This window comes from Leguminivora glycinivorella, chromosome 9, assembly GCF_023078275.1.
Source record: "Leguminivora glycinivorella isolate SPB_JAAS2020 chromosome 9, LegGlyc_1.1, whole genome shotgun sequence".
Taxonomy (NCBI): Eukaryota; Metazoa; Arthropoda; class Insecta; order Lepidoptera; family Tortricidae; genus Leguminivora; species Leguminivora glycinivorella.
Window position 1 is genome coordinate 7,000,749 of NC_062979.1, and position 24,788 is coordinate 7,025,536.

The 24,788-nt window shown below is 37.8% G+C and overlaps 2 protein-coding genes across 2 annotated transcripts in view; one reads left to right on the top strand and one right to left on the bottom strand.

The window, feature by feature from the left end:
• LOC125229281 (axoneme-associated protein mst101(2)-like) overlaps positions 1–24,788 on the bottom strand; it is a 215,569-nt gene that overhangs the window by 178,423 nt on the left and 12,358 nt on the right. The window contains 3 exon segments of the mRNA XM_048134076.1: positions 7,470–7,550; positions 11,896–12,009; positions 16,006–16,471. Coding sequence (XP_047990033.1) covers positions 7,470–7,550; positions 11,896–12,009; positions 16,006–16,368 — 558 coding nt within the window. The 5' untranslated portion in view covers positions 16,369–16,471.
• LOC125229282 lies at positions 13,091–15,419 on the top strand. Its single transcript, XM_048134077.1, is given in 3 exon segments — positions 13,091–14,227; positions 14,230–14,408; positions 14,668–15,419. Coding segments are annotated over 3 exon segments (1,881 nt in total). The 5' UTR covers positions 13,091–13,161; the 3' UTR covers positions 15,304–15,419.

A 24,788-nucleotide genomic window follows, 5' to 3' on the forward strand; every position in this document is an offset into this window, starting at 1 on the left:
AACAATAAGACATCGCTACTGGCCAGTAACATATACATACCTAACCGTTATTTTGTTACGATATCTCCAAACCAATGTTTCCTGTGTAATATTTTTCCTAAAATTAATTTACTAGTTTTTTGTTGATATTAACGTTCCTGTATTTGATTTGTTGCCGACGATAGTAATTATTTTTAATGATGTTAGCCAATCGAAATCGCAATGTTTACATTACTACATGCACATATGAAACTATTTTAATTACGTTGTAATGTAGAGCAAATTTACAAAATTAAAGCAAATAACAGAACACCGGCATAAATAGCGAATTATCTACAAATCTACTTAACATTCCAAGCAGATTCCAATAAGAAATTTACATGATGATTAAGACTGCAGCTTAATCTACAAAGATTCAAAAAATGCTTTCTCTTTGTATTGAAAACTCTAAATAAGACAAACAGGAACAATAAAACGGGTACTTACAGAGATAGAAAGTAAATCCGAAATATAAAGTCTCACAGCGTTAGATCACGACTACACGGCTGTACACAGTCACAAAGTTATAAAAACTTTAAAAAAAACTAAACACTATCGTCACAGAACACTTTTTAAATCACTGGATTAGAGTCAACGCAGAAGATGAGCGTTAATTCAAATCAAATGGAACACGGAATGCCAACTTAACGGCGACAGCGAATCGACGTGCGCGCGCCGCGACTGTTTGAGTCCGTATGGAAGCGGCGGTTTGAACGTGGAACGGTTAGCGCACGACCACACCGATGATAATGGGACGCAGACGCTTTTTTATCCCGCATCTTATTCATCTTTTTTGGGTTCCAGTGAAAAAGGGAACCGACACGGGTCTCTAGCAGGCTTTTATCAGAACTACCTACACGGTTCGTTTGTTCTATAAGTCATATAAAAGAGTTTGGCCTTTGACCAAGTCAAAGATTTTTAATTTTTTAGTTTTTTAATCATTAACAATCTTAACACTCATAACAGAGCAAAATAATAATACCTTTTTCAGTCGAAATGAGATTTTTTAAGTCTGTTAAAAAATCAACTTCTATAATAAATCATTAACAATAGAGTAACCTCAGAGATATATTATAGAGTATATAAACACCAGATGATATCAGATCATTCAGTGCTGAACAAAATAATTTAATAATATGTATAGATGAAAGTGATGAAACTTACAGAAACACAATAAACGAAGAAAAACAAGCAAACAATATACTTCACTATAAATTATGTTTACATAAAATCATTAAAAACTTGTAAAGAATTTAAACTAAAAAAAAACTTCGCGGAACCACCGAGTCATGCTTGACCAAATTTAACTTTTCTTAATTATTCCATAGACACGCTTAAGATTTGGGAAGAGGGGTTTGATTACCATGTGTGGTCCTGACGTTAAGTGCTTTGTTATCAATATCGTGCTCTATTAGAAACTAATTGGGCCTTGGGATTTAGTTGCTTAGGGAAACGTTTTTATTCAAATGAACTTTCTACCTTTTAAGCCAACTGCCAGTAACTGCCATTAAATATACATCTGTATACATTTAAATTAAATCTTATGATGGGCCTAGTTTATCGTCAAGAGTACACTGACGGTCGGTATCGTATCGTAGTACAAGAAGTTTTGAAGTCTTTCGAACGGATGGAACAGGGTGCGTATCCGAATGGCACAAACACTCACGAAACGAAGCGCTCGTCTCTATCGCTCTTGCCTATTGGCGCGACAGAGCCAGACTACCTTTCGCGGCGTTTCGTTTTCGTTTCGCGTCGGGTAAATGCCATTCGGCTACGGCACCTCAGCCAGTTTCGTATCTTTCGCCACGATACGAAACGTCAACAGTTGGACTCTTGGTTAGAAAGACCTTTATTGAGTTAGTCAGAAATTTTCAACTATTTCATGATATGTAGGTAACACTTCAAGCTCAATAGAGACGAGGAACTCGTTGAATCAAAATAATCAAAACACATTTTCAGCGCAATCGCTAATAACAAGTTGTTGACTCTATGATACACTACCTACAGGGAAAACTACATTTTGTCTACAACGTAACGCTACGAACATATTTAGCTTAGCAGAAAGTAATTTAAAAATATCGTAAAGTAATTTAAAAAATACTATTCGGAATGTCTGAATTCTGAATGTGTATTTTGTTGCCTGTGTGGTGACGGGTTAAGAATTTCACCACCCCCTTTCTTCTCGTGGGTGTCGTAGAAGGCGACTATGGGATATGGGTTAAATTGTGGCGTAACTAGGCGAGAGGCTGGCAACCTGTCACTGCAATGTCACAGTTTCGTTTTCTTTCAACCCCTTATTTGCAAAGAGTGGCACTGAAGCTTTAGTAGTTTCATGTGTTCTGCCTACCCCTTTATGGGATACAGGCGTGATTGTATGATTGTATGTATGTATGTATTCTGAATGTATCTATTTCGGTACCTACTTGAACAGTCACCGGCAATAACATCGCACAAAAAGAGGGCCGTAAAAATTATTTAAATTATTTCTAGAGCCATAAGTGTGTGTCAATTATTTACTCGTATGCAGCCTTTTTTGTGTGATGTTCTTGCCGGTGACTGCACTTGCCTGAAAATAGTCTACATTATATTATGTCCATCTGGAAATTGTTTGGCTGATTATGCACTGGTCACGTAGGCAAATCGGTACAAATTATATTACGCAAACTAAACATAATCAATTACCCAGAAACCCCAGGATTGTGTAGAATTGCCTAAACATAATAAGGCTAATAATATTTATAGTAGTAGGTTCAAGGAACAAAGCTTTATTTAGGTATTAAATATTCTGTTAAATTAGCTGGTTCAGTTTCTGATTGGACGGCGTCTGGTATTTAATATTTTCTTTTGTTTTCTTTTTGTTCGTCATTTCTAGTGATGTGCAAGTTGCGGAAACTTTCCAAAAAAGTCTTAAATTTCTTGAAAAATTACGAAACTTTCACGAAAAATAAAGGGACTTTAAATTTATGAAATGGAAAGTTTCCATCCATACAAAGTATGGAAAGTTTCCGAAGTTTTCCTATGTGAAAGTTTCAGAATTTTGGAAACTTTCCGTCGGCACATCAGTAGCTAGTCATCTCATCTTATGTTTTATTGGGTAGATACTGAGTACGTAAGAATAACAGAGATAGAAGTTATTCTGCGTTGATTGGTGGTGTTACTGCAGCTCTAACTGTAGTCACTTTAAACAATCGTTACAAAACTATGAAATTTGCACCTCAGCCCAACACGATCTGCAACGGTTTTTTAGGGTTCCGTAGTCAACTAGGAACCCTTTTATAGTTTCGCCATGTCTGTCTGTCCGTCCGTCCGTCCGTCCGTCCTTCCGCGGATAATCTCAGTAACCGTTAGCTGAAATTTGGTACCAATATGTATATCAATCACGCCAACAAAGTGCAAAAATAAAAAATGGAAAAAAATGTTTTATTAGGGTACATGTAAAGTGGGGGCTGATAATTTTTTTCATTTTAACTTCAACGTGTGATATATTGTTGGATAGGTATTTAAAAATGAATAAGGGTTTACTAAGATCGTTTTTTGATAATATTAATATTTTCGGCAATAATCGCTCCTAAAGGAAAAAAAAGTGCGTCCCCCCCACCCCCTCTAACTTTTGAACCATATGTTTAAAAAATATGAAAAAAATCACAAAAGTAGAACATTACGAGTATATAGACTTTCTAGGAAAATTATTTTAAACTTGATAGGTTCAGTAGTTTTTGAGAAAAATACGGAAAACTACGGAACCCTACACTGAGCGTGGCCCGACACGCTCTTGGCCGTTTTTTTTTTGGTGATTTAACGCAACGCCTACTACACGGTCAACGATGTTTCCAACGCCCAAATGTAAAGTACAGTCAGCTTGAACAGTAGCAAATAGGTCAATTCGCCTAAAGTATCGCAACTCTATTTAATAAGTAAAAAAATGGAATTCGAAGATACCTTAATCGCGCTGCGGTTGTATTGTGTGACTTCTTTCTACGCGTAAAAAGAAAGTTGTCCTATATTGTTTTAACGTAGGAAAAACGTCAGTACGTTTTTGGCGGCGATTATTCCACGTCTTATTGCAGACATGTTTTGGGGACGCAGACGCATCAGTGCATTGCGTTGATCGCTATACGAAATCCACACAAGAAAACTGAGCGCTTTTGAACAGACGAATGACCGACAAAGTCAAGGGATATTTTTATACGGAATTGATACGGGCATGTATTCCAAGAAGTTGTAAAATAATCTGGTTCAAAAGTATTCATACACTATTATTGTTTTACACATGTACATATATATTTGACTTGTACCTGTAGATAAAGCTATTCGAGAGTGCAACGATATTATATTAATGCTGACTGTACTTTTCTCTAACTGCTAACTAACTGCTCGCATGGCAGTTCACGCAAGCGTGGTAACAGTATCACGATGACGCGCTAATAACATGTAACGTAACTTACCAACAGTGAGATATTGTTACGAGTACATTACATTCTAGAGAATGTAAGCTATAGATAGCTTATTTTCAGTTCGCCGGATGATAATATTGATTATTTCATGATGCCTGTCAGTTATTTCCATTCTCGCATTTTTTTATGCCACGTCGGTGGCAAACAGGTATACGGCCCGCCTGATGGAAAGCGGTTACCGCAACCTATGGACGCCTGCAACTCAAGGGGTGTCACATGCGCGTTGCCGATCCATTAGAATCTTGTACACTCCTTTTTTGAAGAACCCCATACTTACACTGTAGTTCATCGGGAATACCTCGGCAGGGAGCTCATTCCACAGCCGGAGCGGTCGCGGCAGGAAATTCCTCTGAAACCACTCTGAAACCTCACGGTGCGCGACCATTTAGGTTGCAAGGTGTGTGGATGAGCGCACTGTCGATGGCGATGGGTTTGCTAAATCTAATCCAAAATCACAGACATTTTGAGACATTCTAACTTTTCGTATAGTGGTTGTTATCCTACGCAACTAATGGTCAAGTAACAACTGAACATCTCACATAATATAATACCATATCTTAGAACAGATTGCATGTCGCTACCCCTACATTTACCTAAATAGCATGATTTAATTTAATAAGTTGATTAGGGTTTTGTCCCGAGGCCTCCTTATTCACAAAACACTTTTTACAGTCTTTAAGTTCGTCACCAGTATAAGTAGGCCTCTAAATATGTAACGACCATACTTAGGCTAGGTTCAGGAGTTAAGTGGATTTTCAATAGTAAAGAAGTTACTAAGATTTTTAAAATAAGAACTCTTATGCTCCTGCGCAGCCCGGGGCATATTCACACGAGTTGGGAATGCGTAGATGTTCAGTTATTTCTCTTTAAATACACTTTGAAAATAACTAAACCAGTCTAAAAGGACCTCAAAATCTGAAGAAACTACACGTGATCAGGGATAATATTCAAGCCATAGGGAATGGTGGAATGTTGAAACTTTCAATTGATATTTCCGTTCAAAAATTGATTATTTTCAAAAATGAGATGACCTGCAACCTGCAATGATAATGATTAGGTACCCAGATGAGCGTTTTGGCACTTTTGGCTTTGAAAATGTAGGGAAAATCTTGTACTACATACTATCTACACTATGTAGACTCAAAGTCTTGGCAAGTACGTGACCTGTATTTTTTTTAATTTTTACCCGGCTACGGTTATGCAAAAGGAATAATGGTTATATTCTGGTAATGCCACTGTCTAAAGATCTTATTGGTGGTTAGGTGTGCACCAAATAGAACGCATATAATTATGTATACAGAAAATAATATTCGAATATTAGTTATGTAGAGCTACAAGCTCGTAAGTAATACAGACGAGCAAATTGCCTCGAAGGCATAATATCTAATAACACAACATACATTTTCACATTATCCGATCCGATATCGGATGTAGGACCGATAACCCATACATTTAAATCGCCATCTTTGATTTTTGCCTTTGAAATCCTTCCGACACGCGATATCGGATCGGATAATGGGAAAACGCACTAACGCCTCAAAAATAGGCGTGTTCAGATGATCTATGAGCATCTTGGCCGCTGCGTGTTTGACTGTACCTACATTTGTAAAAGAGCAAGATGACAAAGGTCACGCGCCATTTACCTCAGTTTATAACCTGCAGGATCTCAACCAGTTCTCAGCCGGCCTAGTCGAATGACAATCGACGCTAGAGTCTAGACGCCGTTCGAAACGCAGCCTGGCTCTGCCGCGCCAATACGGAGCGATAGAGATAGCTACGAAAACGATATTATCGTGAGCGTTTGTGCATTTGGCTACTTATCCAGGACGGCTAAAGCTCTCCAACGCTCTTTATAGTTCTCAGAACTATAAAGAGCGTTGGAGTGTTTCTGGAAATCGTAAAGTGTGTATGACAAAATGGAATTATGCAACGCCCTTTGAATTTGTATTCACGGCTTAGGAGGTTGAAGGAAGTGAGTTAATGCTTGTATTTTGTATGTTCATACTTATGGAAGCACTACCGATATATCATACAACAAATAGGTATAATACTTACCCCAAAAAGATTGGGTGTGATTGGTGTGTTTTTGCCTGTTTGCTGGCCATTTAGTGTTTTATATTCTCTTTGCTAGCTATCAACGATAAAAGATTGTTGTAAACTGTCATGAGCGTCATCGTCATGACAATCGAAGATGTCAAAATGTCAATACCAACTGATGTCAATGACTAATAAAAAGTAATGAATTTAATGTTTTCATTTTGTATTCCTACCTACATCTTTTTACTAACGTTATATCAAATTTTCACTAACCAAGTCGCTGAAAAGAAAATCAAGTAAGTTGGTTTCCTACTTTCTAAATTTATATATATTCCGTTATGTTTTAAGTGTTTCGTTGAGCCACCAATGCTAGAAATTCCATTAATGTATTGCATTCATGTATACAAAATATTCTTTTTTTAATTGCCGATTTTTGTACACCATAAATATTTTGAAACCGCTTGTCAAACGTGAAATTCTTAGACGATGGCGATGGCTCCCAATTTATATTTCTAAACATGTCCTTTAACACGCTTTAGTCGCGCACTTATCACACACCTTTAGTAGTGTACCACAGAATAATACAAGTGTACCTAGTTTTTCTGTTCATTTCAAAAGTATATTACAGAATAATACTTATACTTTCGGTCGCGGGTTCGAACCCTCGTACCAATGAGTTTTTCTGAACTGAATGTGCGAAATGTCATTTTGATATTTGTCAGTCACTTTTCGGTGAAGAAAAACATAGTGAGGAAACCGGACTAATTCAAATAAGGCCGAGTTACTAGTAGTTATCCTTCGGGTTGGAAGGTCAGAAGACTGTCGCTTTCGTAAAACTAGTGCCTACGCCAAATCCTGGGATTAGCTGTCAAAACGAACTCCAGACTCCTATAAACCGCAACAATGCCAGGATAAGGATGATGATTAAATAAATAAATAATATATCTTAGTAAAACTGACCTGTGTGCTGTCCTGGGCTCCCCTCGCTGCCTCTCTCCTCAGCTGCATTATAACTCGCTCCTTCGATTTGATTTCCTCCAGCTGCGTACAAACGACATTGCTATTAGTTTTACGGTAGGCGCAAGAATTAAACACAGAAAATGTGTCTGATTTCAGGTCTATCGGAGTTACTTATTTATATATTACCTAGGTCTTAGAGCTTTCGCATAACTTATATTAAAATAAGAACTCAAAGAGGTGATAAGAGCTAACCTTATTTTTCCCACTAAAACAATTAAATTAGGTAGTAAGGTCAAAGGGCCTATTTCACTTCTCGTAACATGCCTCTGGCTGTCTGGCTGCCAGAGTCTGGCATGATGCCAGCATACTTACCATTATATAACTAAAATCGACTATTTTACTCTTATTAAACAAACTAAAACCTAATCCTAAACTTTATTATTTAGATAATGTTGAGTGAAAATTCTTTTAAGATCATATTTTGTAAAACAAGTCCATCTGATGTAATAATCCATCTGATCACAGCTTTTTTAAAGTGAAATGTTCCGATGTTTCACTGAGAGGTGTAGTGTATTGTTTTCAATCTCATATCTCTTTGCTATTAGCTAGCTCCATGAGTAGGATATACAGCCTTTAGTAAGGAAACTTGCATAAAGTCAACTCCAGTTTAGTCTGGCTATAAACTGCCCACGACATTACATTGGGTAAATTATATAATTTACGATTTGATAGACTATTGGAGGTGACCAGCAAGCCAATTCTAATGTTTATTAAGACATTTAAGACCAAATTTAATACAAGAAAAATTATACTAATCAAAAAAATTGTTTGTCTCGAACCTGCGACCTACACAGACATGGAAAAGTTTATCTAAATTATACACCGTGGGCCTAAATAACCTGAAATATTTTAACAGTGTGTTCTTGACCACATTTAGAGACTATAATTTTCTGAATATCGCCTAGTTTCAGAGTTTTACCATTTCTTATTGCTTTTTTAACGGCGTTGACATTTATTATGGCCCACTATCTCATGTATAGATGTCAAAAGTTAGAAGTAAAACCTTTCAAAAATGTTTTTAGAAAAGAAACGTTAAAACCCATTTTAAGTGCCAGTATTATGAATAACATTTAGTTTTTATGGTAATATATAAAAATACATTCTAAAAAGTAAAAAAAAATATCTCCAAAAATTATAAAAGTCATATAAGTCATATTGTATTACATATTTTTTTCTTTGTTTTTACATCAAAAATGCGAGGTTTAAATCTTTCGGGTAATTCAAGCCCACGGTGTATACCTAATTTAATTATGCTTCTCGCCTGCGCCAATACGTGTGCGTACAATAATGATGCTCCCACACTGTCTGTTATAAATTTAATGTTATACATATAACATAAGCAAAATACACGAATCTACATGACATCATTTAGAATTTCGGTGTGAGTTCGAACCTGAGATGGCATTTACATTTCCTTGTCTAGACCGAGTAACCTTGGTAATGAAACTAATATCGTCTGACCAGGGGCGGCTCACTCTGCGATTCTATCGCCGCGCTACAAGTACATGCTGGCGGCCGCGAGTTCGCGGCCTAATCAGGGGTGGCGCGCGTTCTCACGGAACGCACGTTCGCACTTTCTATTGTTACTTTACGTCGCGAGTTTTTTTAAAGTTTTATATGCGATTTCGGTGCTTAGTTAAATAGACATCATGAATAAAATAGGACATCTTACACAGATCTACTATTGATTAAGTCCCACGGAAAAGTGTAATAAGGCTTGTGTTGTGATGTTGGGATTTAAACAAAAATATGTAAATACTAGATATAGAGGTATATAACTAGAAAGTACCCAAGACTGGAATATAATAGCATAACATTTCACCTGAGTATTGATTCGTTTTAATCCATAGGCAACCCTATCGTCCGACGCTGCGCACGTGCGGCTCGTTTCTTTGTTAGAATTTTGTAGGCATTTAAAAGGCGGCATTTCGTGAACATCAAAGCAGTGGGCCTTCTGTACTTGTACTATTATATATTCTGTGGTCTGACGACCATTTTTAAATGACTGAGGATTTATTACGTGTTTTCTGGTCTACAATCAATCAGCATCAGGCAATGACATTAAATGCATCAGGCAATTAGTAACAGAGTCCTTAATCACCATAAATCAATGGCTGTCGATGCTTATCCGTGAAATGGTCGTGTATACGAATTAGGCACAATACGCTAGTCAACGGAGAATATAAACTGTGACAATTATTGCCCAAAATTGAAATGAAATTGAAAAGGAATTGAGTCGTCGGCAACCCGAACCCTCCTTAGAACTTTTACTCTCCTTTTTCTGTGTATTTAACACAGCAAAAGGGAGTGTACAAGTTTTCAATGGGTGACACTCCTTGAGTTACAGACGTCTATAAGTTACGGTGACCGCTTTCCATCAGGCGGACCGCATGCTTGTTTCCCACCGACATAGTATTAAAAAAAGTCCGCTAGATTTTTCTGAAGCCAAGTTGGCGATATCTGGGATGATTAATGATGATGGGTAGATGTCGCCATGGGTACCTTTAGGCCCAAAGCCCATATGGTGGAAATATTTACTTTGGCGTCTTAAAAACTCATACAGAACAGCACCGTGTTAGCGATTCAGTGGGACTTGAACCCAACTACGACAGGGAATTTTTCTATTTTTAACCCCCGACGCATATACAACGGGGTATTATAAGTTTGACTTGTCTGTCTGTCTGTGTGTGTATATGTTTGTCTGTGCCATCGTAGCTTTCAAACGGATGAACCGATTTAGTTTTTTTTGTTTGAAAGCTGAATTAGTCGGGAGTGTTCCTAGCCATGTTTGATGAAAATCGGTCCACTATGTCGGGGTGTTATCAATTTTTTTTTAACTCATCTCTAATAATCTTAGCATCGATTGTCGATGTCGACGTTTACAAAAATCTCTTTTCGTTCTTTTACTAAAATCTCTTTACAAGACTTCATTGATCAGAGTATAACCAAAGGCCAGCTGTTTACTCACGACACTTAACAATATTCGTTGTGTCCGCGACCAGGGGCGGCTCACTCTGCGATTCTATCGCCGCGCTACAAGTACATGCTGGCGGCCGCGAGTTCGCGGCCTAATCAGGGGTGGCGCGCGTTCTCACGGAACGCACGTTCGCACTTTCTATTGTTACTTTACGTCGCGAGTTTTTTTAAAGTTTTATATGCGATTTCGGTGCTTAGTTAAATAGACATCATGAATAAAATAGGACATCTTACACAGATCTACTATTGATTAAGTCCCACGGAAAAGTGTAATAAGGCTTGTGTTGTGATGTTGGGATTTAAACAAAAATATGTAAATACTAGATATAGAGGTATATAACTAGAAAGTACCCAAGACTGGAATATAATAGCATAACATTTCACCTGAGTATTGATTCGTTTTAATCCATAGGCAACCCTATCGTCCGACGCTGCGCACGTGCGGCTCGTTTCTTTGTTAGAATTTTGTAGGCATTTAAAAGGCGGCATTTCGTGAACATCAAAGCAGTGGGCCTTCTGTACTTGTACTATTATATATTCTGTGCCGCGACCGGAACCACACGCTTTCAGTCCTCCCGTGATGTTTACCGCGACTGGAGTGTGGACGGAACTTTCCATGGACTGCATATATTTTAAGAGAGGAAAGGATAGATACGAGAAATGGGTAAAGTTGTGGTGTGGCAGGACTCAAGTCACTGCATAATGACGGTTGATCATAAGACAGATGGAAATCGGTTTAAACTGTCATAAATTTTTAATATGTCCGAAATAAAGGTGCGATAAGTAATATAACGAACAAACTTAATATATCTATACTAGCTTTTGCCCGCGGCTTCGCTCGCGTTAGAAAGAGACAAAAAGTAGCCTATGTCACTCTCCATCCTTTCAACTATCTCCACTTAAAAAATCACGTCAATTCGTCGCTCTGTTTTGCTGTGAAAGACGGAAAAACAAACCGACACACACACTTTCCCATTTATAATATTAGTATGGCTATTTGAATTTAATAATTATCCAAAAAAACAATATTTGAAAGATGGTCCGGTGTCTTTGTGTTGTATGTATGACTTGTGCGGCAATAATCCAAAAATAATATTCGTCTACCGTCTCCTTTTACAACCATTGCATATGAGTGTCCTTCATACCTCTTGGCCTTGGGACCTTAATCAAGCCAGCATAGACTCATGAGTAGACTCACCAGAGTCACCAGTTATGACATTGCGCGCGCGCGTCCTTCCGCGTGTTTGGCCACCTGCGCACGGAGTTCCATCCCTTACTAGACCTGTTACGCAGACCCCCTGGCCTATGCGCCTCATATACTTATATGCAACCTACATCAGACAGTCAAGCATAGTTGTCTCATGAGTAGACACAGACACTAGACACTCACCAGTTTATGGCATTGCGCACGCGCGTCCTTCCGCGCGGCGTTCTCTAACGCCGCGTGCTTGGCCGCCTGCGCACGCAGCTCCGCCGCGCGGGCGCACTCCGCCGCTTGCACGACCTGCAACACCAAAACACCATTAAATAAATAAATAATATATATACAATTGTACCTAAATAGTTGTCGTAAATTGCTTATAGTGCAATATTTCTCTAACTGTAACCAAATGTGAGAAATTATTTTTTGCTCTTTGGTTCGCATTAAGTCCGGCCATTTGTTTGTAGTGTTTGTACTCTATTTTATAGTGTAATTAATAAATTTACCTTATCAAGACGTTTTATACACCGCTGCCACATACACTCCAACTTATCAACCAATCACTTTGTAGCGTTCCATCAAGGTACCACACATGAGATTTTTTTTATATCCGGGCTACCAGGCACAACGCTAGTGGCCTAGCGGTAAGAGCTTGCGACTTTCAATCCGAAGGTCGCGGGTTCGAACCCCGGCTCGTACCAATGAGTTTTCCTGAACTTATGTGCAAAATGTCATTTGATATTTGCCAGTCACTTTTCGGTGAAGGAAAACATCGTGAGGAAACCGGACCAATTCCGATAAGGTCTAGTTACCCTTTGGGTTGGAAGGTCAGATGGCAGTCGCTTTCGTAAAAGGCACTAGCTACGCCATATCTTATTGGTATTAGTTGCCACATCGAACCTCAGGCTTCCATGAGCCGCGGCAAATGCCGGGATAACGCAAGGAAGATGATGAATGTTTGGGCTACCAGGCAGATAGGCAGACATTAGTAATATTGATGCAGTGTAGATTCCTTGCAGGCTTGCATACAAATATCTGAGTAAGATTTACCCACACCAGCGACATAGCCTTTATTTTAAAAGGTAAATTAATACAACAATCCTACTACTCACAACGAACAATAATAATATATGGGTTTTCAATTACTTACCCTTTACACAACGATATTACAATCAGTGCATAAAAATCTCTACCATTATACTCCACGCCGTAATTATCCGTCCACATCGACAGCAACTTTATTACAACTTTGATGACGTTACACATTTTAATTTGTTGTTGGTGACACAATTTGCCTCAGCCAATATTTTCCTTGCGGCGATAATTGACATGCTGTCGAACAGAGCGCTGACATTGCGCTTAATGATACCATATCAACGCCCCTTTTAATACAAAAGTGACCTTAAAACCTGCAGTGTCAAGTGTCCTGCCCCACGCCGCACCCGCTCTCGTAAAATGCTAACAGTTCTCGGTATAGCTTTACTACTAAATCATTCACTATGCGTAAATCCATCCATTCTATTTCAAGAAGTTCAAGCGTACCACAGCGATACGAGCGCAAAGGCCGATTTTGCATTTCAAGTCGTCGATAAAATATACAACGCTTTCCGCCAATGGTTTTTCACTATAATATTCTGCGAGTTCACATATTTTGAGAACAGAATACTGAAGTACACTGAGAATTATAACGATGGGTATCCGGTATTGCTCCTAGATGGTTGCCCAAGCAGCAACAACAGCGAATCGAAACCCAGAATCGACAAGCATGGAAGAACCGCTTATATTGTGACCTCCGACGAACTAACTATAGAAAACAATGAAATAGTAATACAAACCCTGCGTAGAACAGGAGTATTTAAACCGCGAAGTGTAGTGATCTTTGTAATAAACATAGAAGTGACCATGGACAGCTACTTCAATTATGCAATGAAAGAACACTTCCAATTATGTTGGAGTAAAAGAATAGCCAACTCAATTCTTGTGCTGTGGTCTGAACGGTTGAGGATGTACACTTACAATCCATTTTTTGATCAAATAATAGATGTAACAAACGAAAGCAATATCGGAAGATTACTGACCCTTCAATATGAAAACCTATTTGGAAGGGAGCTCCGTCTGAGCGTATTTAGAAAGTCTTTCATATATGACGAATCTGCGCAAATTGATTGCAGTTCGAGGTTAGCTTCGACTATGATGACTATCTTAAACGCTTCATGCAAAGCTTTAGCACCTCGCGACGGAAGCACGGTGGGAGACCTCCTGGACAATGGAACTGCCACGGGAGTTACCCGCGACCTCATGGATGGTTACACAGATCTTGAACTAAACTCGCGAATACTTAAAAATTCGTACTATGGATACATCGACACGACCTATCCTCTATCTCAAGATTCCCTGTGCTTCCTACTAAAGAAAGCTGGGCCACAGTCAACATTTATGACAACAATGAAACTGATCTCAACGGATATGTTTTTGATGTTCATGTTTAACATATTTGTAATGCTGTTAATAGCATTGATGGTTCTAAAGTCGAGGTCAGATGGTGGGCTCCGAAAGATACGCAATCATCCGCAACAACTGTTATTGAACTAGTCAAATGCTTCATAAGACAGACAGTTGTTATCAAATTCTTGGGTCCTGTCTTCAGAGCAGTCGTGCTAATCATAATCGTATATTCGCTGATAATCGACTGTGCTATTGATGTAAGTATTCATCATAATTTCACTACAACATATATCCCGTAAGCAGTAACTTGTCTACAAATAGCTGCTTTTCGTCAAAACTATATTTGCAACTAAATTCAGACATCTGTGCTGCAAAACCAATATCACACAAATGTTGTTCGTAGGTGCATTGCCCAAAATAGTCAAAATATTATATTATGTTTTCATACAAAATCTGATAAAGCGCAATCTACGTACTTCTATATTTTCGTCCTAAAATAGAGTGTGTTGCTTTCAGGGAATCTTAACATCGGCGATAACATATCCGCGATACAAGCCCGAAATAGACTCGTCGGCTGCACTACTAGCGAGCAATTTAACACTTGGCATTCACAATAGACACCTACGACTCTTCAATACGAGCTTGTCTCCGGAAGTCAGACTACAACTCGAAAAACAGAACCGAATCGAAATATTTAATGATAAGAAAATAAAAGCATTTATTGACAAACGCCAATTTCAGTACGCCGTTCTCTTAAGACAAAGCGATGCAAAATACATAAGCAGAAAAACATCTAACTTGAAAGAAGGAAGACCTCTATTCCATACAATGTTAGAGTGTCCTTTGCCATGCTCGATAGTCTACGGGCTGCACTATGGAAGCCCTTACCTGCCAGTCATAAATAAAAAACTTCACTATCTGTTCCAAGGGGGAATCATACAGCAGTGGGTAAAAACTGAGGAGTTCTCGGTCAACACTAAAATTGGCAACGCCTTATCAGGTGATAATAAAGAAAGGAAGGCGTTAACTTTGCACAATCTTCAAGAAGTATTTTTCGTCCTATTCGGAGGTTACGTTATTAGTGGGATATTTTTTATAGTGGAACTCTTTCTGCACAAAGCTACAAAAGTGCAGTTACACCCATTACAATAATAATCAACACGGACAAATGTCCGTGTTCTATCGTCTAAATCAGCCATACTCAAAGTGTGCTCCGCGGATCCCTAGGGCTCCGCAAAGCCTCTTTGGGGGCTCCTTGTGAATTTTGGTTACCTGATATGCAACTTCAACTCTCTTCCATAAAACCAAATATTCACCAAATTGTTAAAAAATAAAAAAAACAGTTTCAGCTAATGAAATTAAATTTGAATCTAATGATTAGATTTTACTAATAGGATTACTTATAAAAATAAAGATTGCAACTATTTTTTTTATTTAATTTAGGGGTTCCGTCAGATATTTTGCTTTCTAAAAGGGTTCCATGGGAAAATAAGATTGAGAACCGCTGGTCTAAATAGACGATAGTGTACTTACAATATTGTGATTTTAATCTATTTTATTGTGCCCATCAACATTCATTCATTCAAGTTTTAACATTCACCTGCTATGTATTTTGAAATGTTGTCTACTGTTTATGAATAATATATATCATAGTACAATTGTCTTTAATAAGCTACTGGTACAATACAAGTGGCACAATAAGACTTGTTGGCGGTCGTCTGAAGTACCGGAACCAACAGAGGGTGACGAACTAGCAATTAATGGCAAAAGTAGGTACTTAGTAGAAGTGCTAGTAGATATCTGTAATTACTACTTTTATTATAACTAGAAGTACTTAATAAACTTTATTTTTACCTTGACTTTTTCTTGAAGACCTTTGTTAGCTGCTTTTAAAGACTGAATTTCGACGGTTAACCTTTTGCAATCCGCTAATCTGTTACCATCATCACACTTCTCTGTTTTAGATGGTACTCTGAGTTGTTTCTCTAGGAACTCCTCTTTCTTTTTATGTTCAGTCTTCAAATTTCTGATAGCAGCTTCGTGGAGGGCCTTCAGTCCTCTGATTCCGCTCCGCTCGGTGTCGAGGGACTGCTTCAAGGTGGCGTTTTCGAGCCGGAGCCTTTCGACGAGGTTCTTGAGCCTATTGAGGAACGCCTCGTCGACGGTCCGCTTGTCGGCGGCGGGGCCGCTGGAGGTCGAGGTGTCGGTGGACGCCATGGTGTGACGTCACCGTGTCGTGTCGGATGCGTCTCGAGCGTCCGCGGTTTATGCCTTTTGGGCACTGTGACGTTCGTTGCGTGGTCCGGTTGCGGTGGGGATTCTGGAAAACAACATAATTTTATCGAAATTGGAATTTATGATTTGTTGAATGTTCAATTCTGTGTTGTGTTCCTATTTGGGCTCCTAAATTCTGTGGTGTGTTCCTAAAATCCTATTTGGGCTCCCTTTGGTTTAGGTGTAGGTACCACAAAATATGAACAAAAACTTGCTTGTTAAGTTCTTAGAAGATGCGAATAACGAGACGAATGAAGAATCAATGAAATTCCAGACTGGTAAATAAACCACCGACACTTGCTTACATACAAATATGTATATGTATGTATTAAAGTATATAAATGCCTGATTAAGTAGATTAATCAGGCATTTTATATACTTTCCCCATTTACTTGCCTAGCTACATTTGCCTAAGTGTAAGTAACTAATCTCTTAAACTTGTCATAAAACATTTATGTATCTACACGTCGTACATGTCGTTTTATTTAACAGCCATTTGCTCATGTTTTTCCGACTAAAATAGTTGCCTTTGCAATAAATCACGGTTATATTTCTACATATCGCATAATTATCGGGTTCATGGCGGACGAAGTGGGTCAGGGCGAGGCAAATGTAGGAAGACTGTGGGCTCCCGTCGTGACTCAAACACAATTGATATGTGATGGTTCTGATGGTGTGCTTCAATTGGCTCAAGATATCAATAATTAAAATGAATGTGGTTTTTCACTGATACCTAAACAAAATGCTAGGTTATTGATTCATTAGTGTATAATTTCATATGAAAACAAAAATATTTAGACAAAGTTAACCTACAGAGGATCTAACCCTGCATAAGTTAGGCTGTCGCTAGGGATAAGTATGGGCATTGTATTTAATGTTAGGTTTAGGTATCTCGTTTTGTGTGAGCGGATATCATTCCGAGCAGAACTTATCAGGAGAATTAGGTAGAGGTACCTCCTAAAAAGCCGCAGACCAAAATATAACACTAGATAGGCTGTATGCTATCTTGATACAGATGTACCTAATATAAACATATATGTATATATAAAAAATATATATGTATTATGGGAAGTTATACACCGTGAGAACGATAATCATGCTAGGTAGTCGGTGTTGTTTTAGGTTTGTAATCTGTTATCACTGTTTGCCTCTAACAAATAGGATTGTAATCCTAAAATAAACAATACCGAAGCTACCATTTCCTTGCATTAGTAACTTTTTGGTTTGCCCCAAATCGCCAATAGTTTGCCCCAAATATCCAAAGTCGCGAATAAAAATAGTGCTCATTTGAGCGCTCGGTGACATCATTACTCAAATGACTGGTGTCACGCCCTGTCTCAATGTTTGCCATTGTACTTGCTAAAATAATAGTGTAGGTAGAGTAATGAGCATTTGGTCAATATGGTACCTAAGTAGTTATATAAATCCTATATTTTTACTAAAAATAATATCGAAGCCTGATTTGTTTACGCTGCACGAGGAAAGGACCGAAAAGCTTAGTGTAGCATTCCTTATTATATTTATACAAACTAAGCTGATACACTGTACCTACATACTTATAAATATGTACAAGATTTTTATAATTACAGTGAGTTCATTTAGTCATCTAAAAGTCAACAGAGGGAGGTACCTTTAGAAAATGCGAAGGTTTTTCCATATACAAAATGTAAATTATCGTGATTTCGGTGAGTCCTATATGGTAAACGAAAACGAAAACTTACCCTAAATAACTACCTCGCATACTAATGTGTTATCAGCCCTTCAAAATTAGATCTCAACCCGCAACAATGTGCCATACTAATTATAGCAGATATTTTCGTCGCAAGATCCATCCAGACAATTAAAACCATTGTGAACAATTGTATTTTATCGCAGTGAAATACGGTCTAATATTGTGATCATGTAGTGGCAGCGCGCGCGCAGGAATTAGAGCGGATTTAATAAGGAAGCGCAAAGGACGAGTGCAATTGTAACAATTACAGAGGTGAGCCTGTGACTTGTGATGGTGAGGCTAGGGTCAGATGAATTAAATAAGTGTGACTATGATAGGTATAACACGGAGACAACCCGTCATAAGGACAAGAAAGCTAAATGCATAAAATATATCACAAGAATTGTAAAAATAATTCGTGTAGCTCTTGTAAACGTTTTGAGCGGTGTCGCCGAATGGCATTTCTCCGACGCGATACGAAAACGAAACGCCGCGAAAGGTAGTCTGGCTCTGTCGCGCCAATACGCAAGAGCCATACAGCGATCTACTAGCGTTTCGTTTCGTGAGCGTTTCGTGAGCGTTTGTGCCATTCAGCTACGCACCCTGAAATCGCCGACGTTGAGGTCACGGATGTCTACCAACCAACGATATTTCGACCAACAGGATGAATGGATTACCAAATTGATGACCATAATCATATAGAGGATGACCATATCAAAATCATTTTTAACCGTTAACCCTACGGGAAGAAGTCGGGAAGAAAGGAGGTGGCGAAATTCTTAGCCTCTCACGAGTCACCACACGAGGGCAATTGCTAAAAGTTGCACTGAAACTTAAGAAATTTTACATTCTTTTCCTTCCTACAGTGTCTATACTACTTATATACTGTCTATAGAATAGAATAGAATAGAGCAAAAATTTATTCGTGAACACAGGCAAGACAAAATACACATAATAACAACAAGACAGAAAGGAATGAAGTGGGAAATGGCCTCATCTCAGCGTGTTGCTTGTGACTTCCAGCGCTGACATTCTGATGAGACCATCAAGTGAGAAAGATTCACGGAGGGTAACAGACAGAAGAAATACAAATCACATACAAGAACGTGGTCAAACAGTTAAGAAAGTGAAAACGTTAGATATGTATTATTTGATTATTATTATTTGATCTGTGGTCATGCCATGATCACAGATCAAATAATAATAATCAAATAATGACCGTCATGGTATGTGTGTCATTTTAAAATGGGTTTAGTTGATGATAATGCATATCAGTTCAGCAATAAAGTGATTTGGCATGTGTGCTCTCAATCGATATAATAATTGTAATTCAATATGGGAAAAGCTACAGACAGGGCAGACCTATTCATCAAACTTGATTTGATTATCAGCTTGAAACAAATATATAAATAAATTGCAACTGATCCATTTTTTGCCATGTTTTACAATGTTTGCATTATTAAATAGTGTCCACCGGTTATTTATACTCGGAACTCAACTTAATAGTGGAATGGAAATGGAAAATGGAAAAAATGGATTAGTTACAATTGGCCCCCGGGATTTCCCCCGCTTTACCTTAACTTACTACTGTGTTATTGCTATCAGAATATTCAGAATTGCCTCAGAGCTTAGTGTAATAATAAATAAATATTATAGGACATTCTTACACAGATTGACTGAGGCCCACGGTAAGCTCAAGAAGGCTTGTGTTGTGGGTACTCAGACAACGATATATATAATATACAAATACTTATATACATAGAAAACATCCATGACTCAGGAACAAATATCTGTGCTCATCACACAAATAAATGCCCTTACCGGGATTCGAACCCGGTTTAGTGTGACTCTAAACTACATACAGCTTGGTAAAAAAGTAGTTATATCTAGAAATTAAAAAGTGGCAACATCGTAGTGTCCTCCCGTTTTCTCACTTATACACCGTGCACCGTTTAGTTGTGTCGATTTTGCAACTCTTTTGCCAGAGTGTATTTAGTAGGTACTTAATTTTTAGCCACTCTTTATCGCCAACAAAAGATAAGCACTGTATTTTGATAGCTACTGGGCGAGTAATTATAAATTGTCTCTTTTATTTGGTAAGTACCTATGTTATTTTACTATTCTGAATACGCCTTCAGTATCCCGCTTGCATTTATAATGATGAGTGTGTTATGACGGGATCGTAAATGGTCCCGAAATATCCGTGACGAGTGGATGACGATCCCAGTGCAATTTTATCTAGAAAACACCCACTGACATCGTCCTTGGACACTGCCAGAATTTCTTAAAATGTTGCACTATTTAGCAAAGAAACGTAGATCAAGATTCTGCACCTCGAGTGACTAAGAGTTACTTAGAACCTGAGAAATATGTTTGTAATTATATCAAAATATTAAAAGTTAATAAAAATGCAACAGAAGATGAAGGTTTTTTTGCCGTTTCGGTTCGCGGTATAGGCTACTAGACTCATCAAAATTGACACAATAAATGATTGTTTTCTATAGAATTTGACTTAAAAACCGATATTTATAGCTTTGAGGTATTAAAAGTGCATGATGACTATACGTATTTTTTACTAAAAATGATGTTTTTTTTTTAAAATTTTGGACACTGAAAACGCTGTCGGCGATGTAGTGACGTCATAGGACTCATATGTCGAATCATAAATGACATTTGTGCCTTATCTTAAATGTCAGAAAATGTTGTTTTCCAACAGAATGGCGACAAGCACAGATAATCTATATATGTACTAACAAAAGCTGATGATGTTATTGCCTCATTAAATAAAAGTATTCTTTAAAAATATTTTTGCGGTTTTCAAGTAATAATAAAATATGGCAATATTTTTTTTCGGTTCATTGAACAGTAATTAATAATACACCCTGTTTTTATTGAATTCCGTTAACTTTAAGGGAAGATTCTTTATTTCAAATACAATCAATTTCTCTAAGAAACTAGCCTCTTAACTCTTACAGTTTTATCAAATTGTTAAAAAAAAAATTATTACTGAACACGCGTGTGGCATCCCTTACCACTTCCTAATGTTATTTGTTTTGACATGTCCCGTCAAACACTTGACAATGACTTTAATGTTATGGTTAAGGTCCTGTCACACTAATTAATCCATTTATTATGTATGGAAATGAAAAAAAAATTTTTTTTTCGAGTTTATCAAAAACTGATACACAGGGTGGTTTCTGATGATGAACCTAACTGCGTGTCGAAATTAACGGAAAACAAAAAAAACACGGTGTATAAGAGAGATTAAAAAAAAACGGTCAAGTAGCCTATCGATGAAGCGTCTTCCTCAAAATGAAACTAAAAATCGTGTTTAGTCGGTAGTGTATATTCTACATACAAGCTACTTACACTTTATAAAAAGCAGTGCTTATTGCACTGTTTTCTTGTCCTCATAACAAAATGATCCAGTTTTCTGTTCGTATCCATACTCGCGAGTACTTAGCCACCTATGGGTTAGAGCGATTAAAGGCCGCATTTACATGGTGTTTTATTAAGTGTTGTGGCCGAGCGTCGACCCCTGCTGTTTCTAGGCAACCGAACTAAACAAACACATTCCTTGCTGGATGCTTGCTGGTTTATGAAGGTAAAGTGAAAAGGGTATAAAGGTGGGGTGAACTCTTTATTTTACATGAATATTTGCCTTTGTATTACTGCGCCCTGAAACATATCGGCTGTGTTATGCGTAATGCCCAATTCATAAAATTCAGAGACCTGACGGAATGGTAGCAGAACTTTAGCAGTTCTCTTTAACTGTCAGCATGCCTTAGAGCAAATTCCGTCACTGTTATTTGATCACTGTTAAACATATTTAGTATAGTGTAGGTCTGTTATCATGAGTGAGAACAACGATTATGTTGAACACAGACCTACGCCAGAACTAAAAACGATTTTTAATAATAAAATACATGTGCTCATTACACAAATAAATCTCCCTTAGCGGGATTCGAACCGAACATGGGAACCCAGCATTCGGCTTAGCAGGCTCACTACGCGCTATGCTAGACCGGTCGTCAACGTAATCGTTACGTGTTATATTATAAGATTTATACATATGTACAGAGTACTGACACCACTAATGTACCACAGGCCAAAAAATCCATTACAGAAGCGCTGTCCTTCAAAGTTCCTTTAAATATTTTATGGCTGGATGCCAAAGCGGTCGATTTACGAGCCGGAGCGTCGGAGCAAGGCCACGCGAAACGCCAAATGCATGTTTTTACTTTTATGCGGACTTGTCAATCAAAGTTTATATTCTCCTTCCTTTATAGCAGAGTAGAGTACGCGTACGAGTTGGATTTGTTCCGTCAGTCTACCGATCAAGAGCGTGCACAACCCTTCTGGTGTTTCGGGTGTCCATGAGCGGTAGTGATCGCTTAAGACGCTACGGGAGCGAAAATGCTAAAATGGAAAGGAGCCCTTTCAATTAGGGAATTTCAGTTAAATATACTAGTGTTATTGACTAGATTTATCAAAAAAAATGTCCATTAAGAACAACTCAGTTAAAAGATATTGCGAAAAATTCTTTAAAATCGAGGTTCCGCTCTCGACTGTTTCCACCTTCAAAACTTATTTAAACGGAACGAAGTTTGAGAATCTGAATTACAATGAAATAATCTGTGTCGGACCGTTTAGATTTTTTGGCTAATTGTTACCGATCTTGATTATCACACCTTTTTTGAGCCATATTGAAAAAGGCCGTTTTTAGAAAAAAAATATTGGCTCTAGCGTCTTTTAAAATAAAAATAGCAAAAAAATCAAAACGATCGTCTTAATATCAGGATACCTGTCTGCTTGTTCGACTCCTACCTATCGCACAAGAAAGCTCTCGAAAAGATCGCCAATGCAAAATTGCAAATAGAGAATGAGCTCCAAAAGTTTCAAGTTCATTGTCTAACAGCTTGTAGCAGTGTCTTTGCTCTAACAGCTTGAGGAGATTCAGGATCAGCTGAATGTTGCAAGAATTTGCGTTGTGACACCTCACACCCGTTAACAACGCCGAGATGTTGGTATTGTAAATTCATACGCGATATAATCCGTTTCCATAGTTTTATTTGTATGGGAAAACAGGTAGCTTTAGATTTTCAGTATTCTTGTGAAATCAATCAATGTTGCAGTCATGCCATCAATCATCATAATGACGTTCGAATTCAGCGGAAACAAAAAACACGGTGTATATCACTACAAACCACAGAATAAGATGCATGTCAAAAGACATAAGACAACTTTAGTCAAAATAAAAACCGTAATAAAAAAATTCCCTTTTGATCTGTCGAAATCACAGAAAAAAATGGTATATTGATTAGCCGATCAAATTGCCAATTTCATTGTCCCGTCTGGGTGCACCTTAAATCTACGATGTAATAATAATTTTAATATCGATAAGAACGACACTGGCCAAACTGTGGCAACATTCGTTCACACTTACTTGTCAATTTGGTCCGTAGGATTATGGATTTTACTTTAGGGTTCCGTAGTTTTCCGTATTTTTCTCAAAAACTACTGAACCTATCAAGTTCAAAACAATTTTCCTAGAAAGTCTTTATAAAGTTCTACTTTTGTGATTTTTTTCATATTTTTTAAACATATGGTTCAAAAGTTAGAGGGGGGGGGGACGCACTTTTTTTAGGGTTCCGTACCTCAAAGAGGAAAAACGGAACCCTTATAGGATCACTCGTGTGTCTGTCTGTCCCTCTGTTACAGCCGATTTCTCCGAAACTACTGAACCGATTTACTTGAAATTTGGTACACATATGTAAACCTGTGGCCCAAAGACGGACATGTAATTTAATTAAATGAAATTTAATCATAGGGGTCACTTTTGGGGGGTAAACTTGAAAATTAAAAATCAAAGTTATTAAAACTATATTGTGTTATATATCAAATAAAAGAGCATTTTATGAGCATTTGAAATATATTTTTTTTTTAATTTTTAATTTTGGTACATTAGAAGTAATTTAAGAAAATAGACAAAAAATGACCATTCCCCCCCCCCTTATCTCCGAAACTACTTAGCGTAAAATTTTCAAAAAAATACACGAGATAGCCCTCTACCTGTAGATTACAGGAAAACCTATTAGAAATCTACAGTCAAGCGTAAGTCGGACTTACGAGAAAAAAACTCAAATTAAGATTTTCACTCACTGACGCTGCAAGCAGTTACTAAACGTCTTAAAATTTTGTAAGCGTGATGGAAAGGTAGAAAGAAATTCATTTCTGTCTTTTTCTTTTTAGAAATTGTTCAATTTTTTTTTTCATTTGCCAAAATGACTTAAGTTCCTACTAAAAAGGAGGCGCTTAAGACCGTTTGTAAGTGGACTGAGCAAAATTTTGTTCAAATCGGTCCAAAAAAGGTCTCTGTTGACGAAAACATAGAATTTGTGCCAACGACAGCCCAAATCTGAAGTCCATTTTGCTCTATCTCTTATCGTTTCCGAGATATATACGTAAAGTCTTGAAAGTGCGAAAAGTTAACTTTGCCATCACAGTCGTTCAGGCGCTCATGAGTTCTTTGTATGGAAAAGTCGAAAACCGACTCGCACTTGACCAATGTTCATAGAACGTGTTGTGGTTTTTTACGCGGGTCCGCGACTGACGACGTTCGAATGTTTTGTTCGGAAATGTTTGAGGGTGG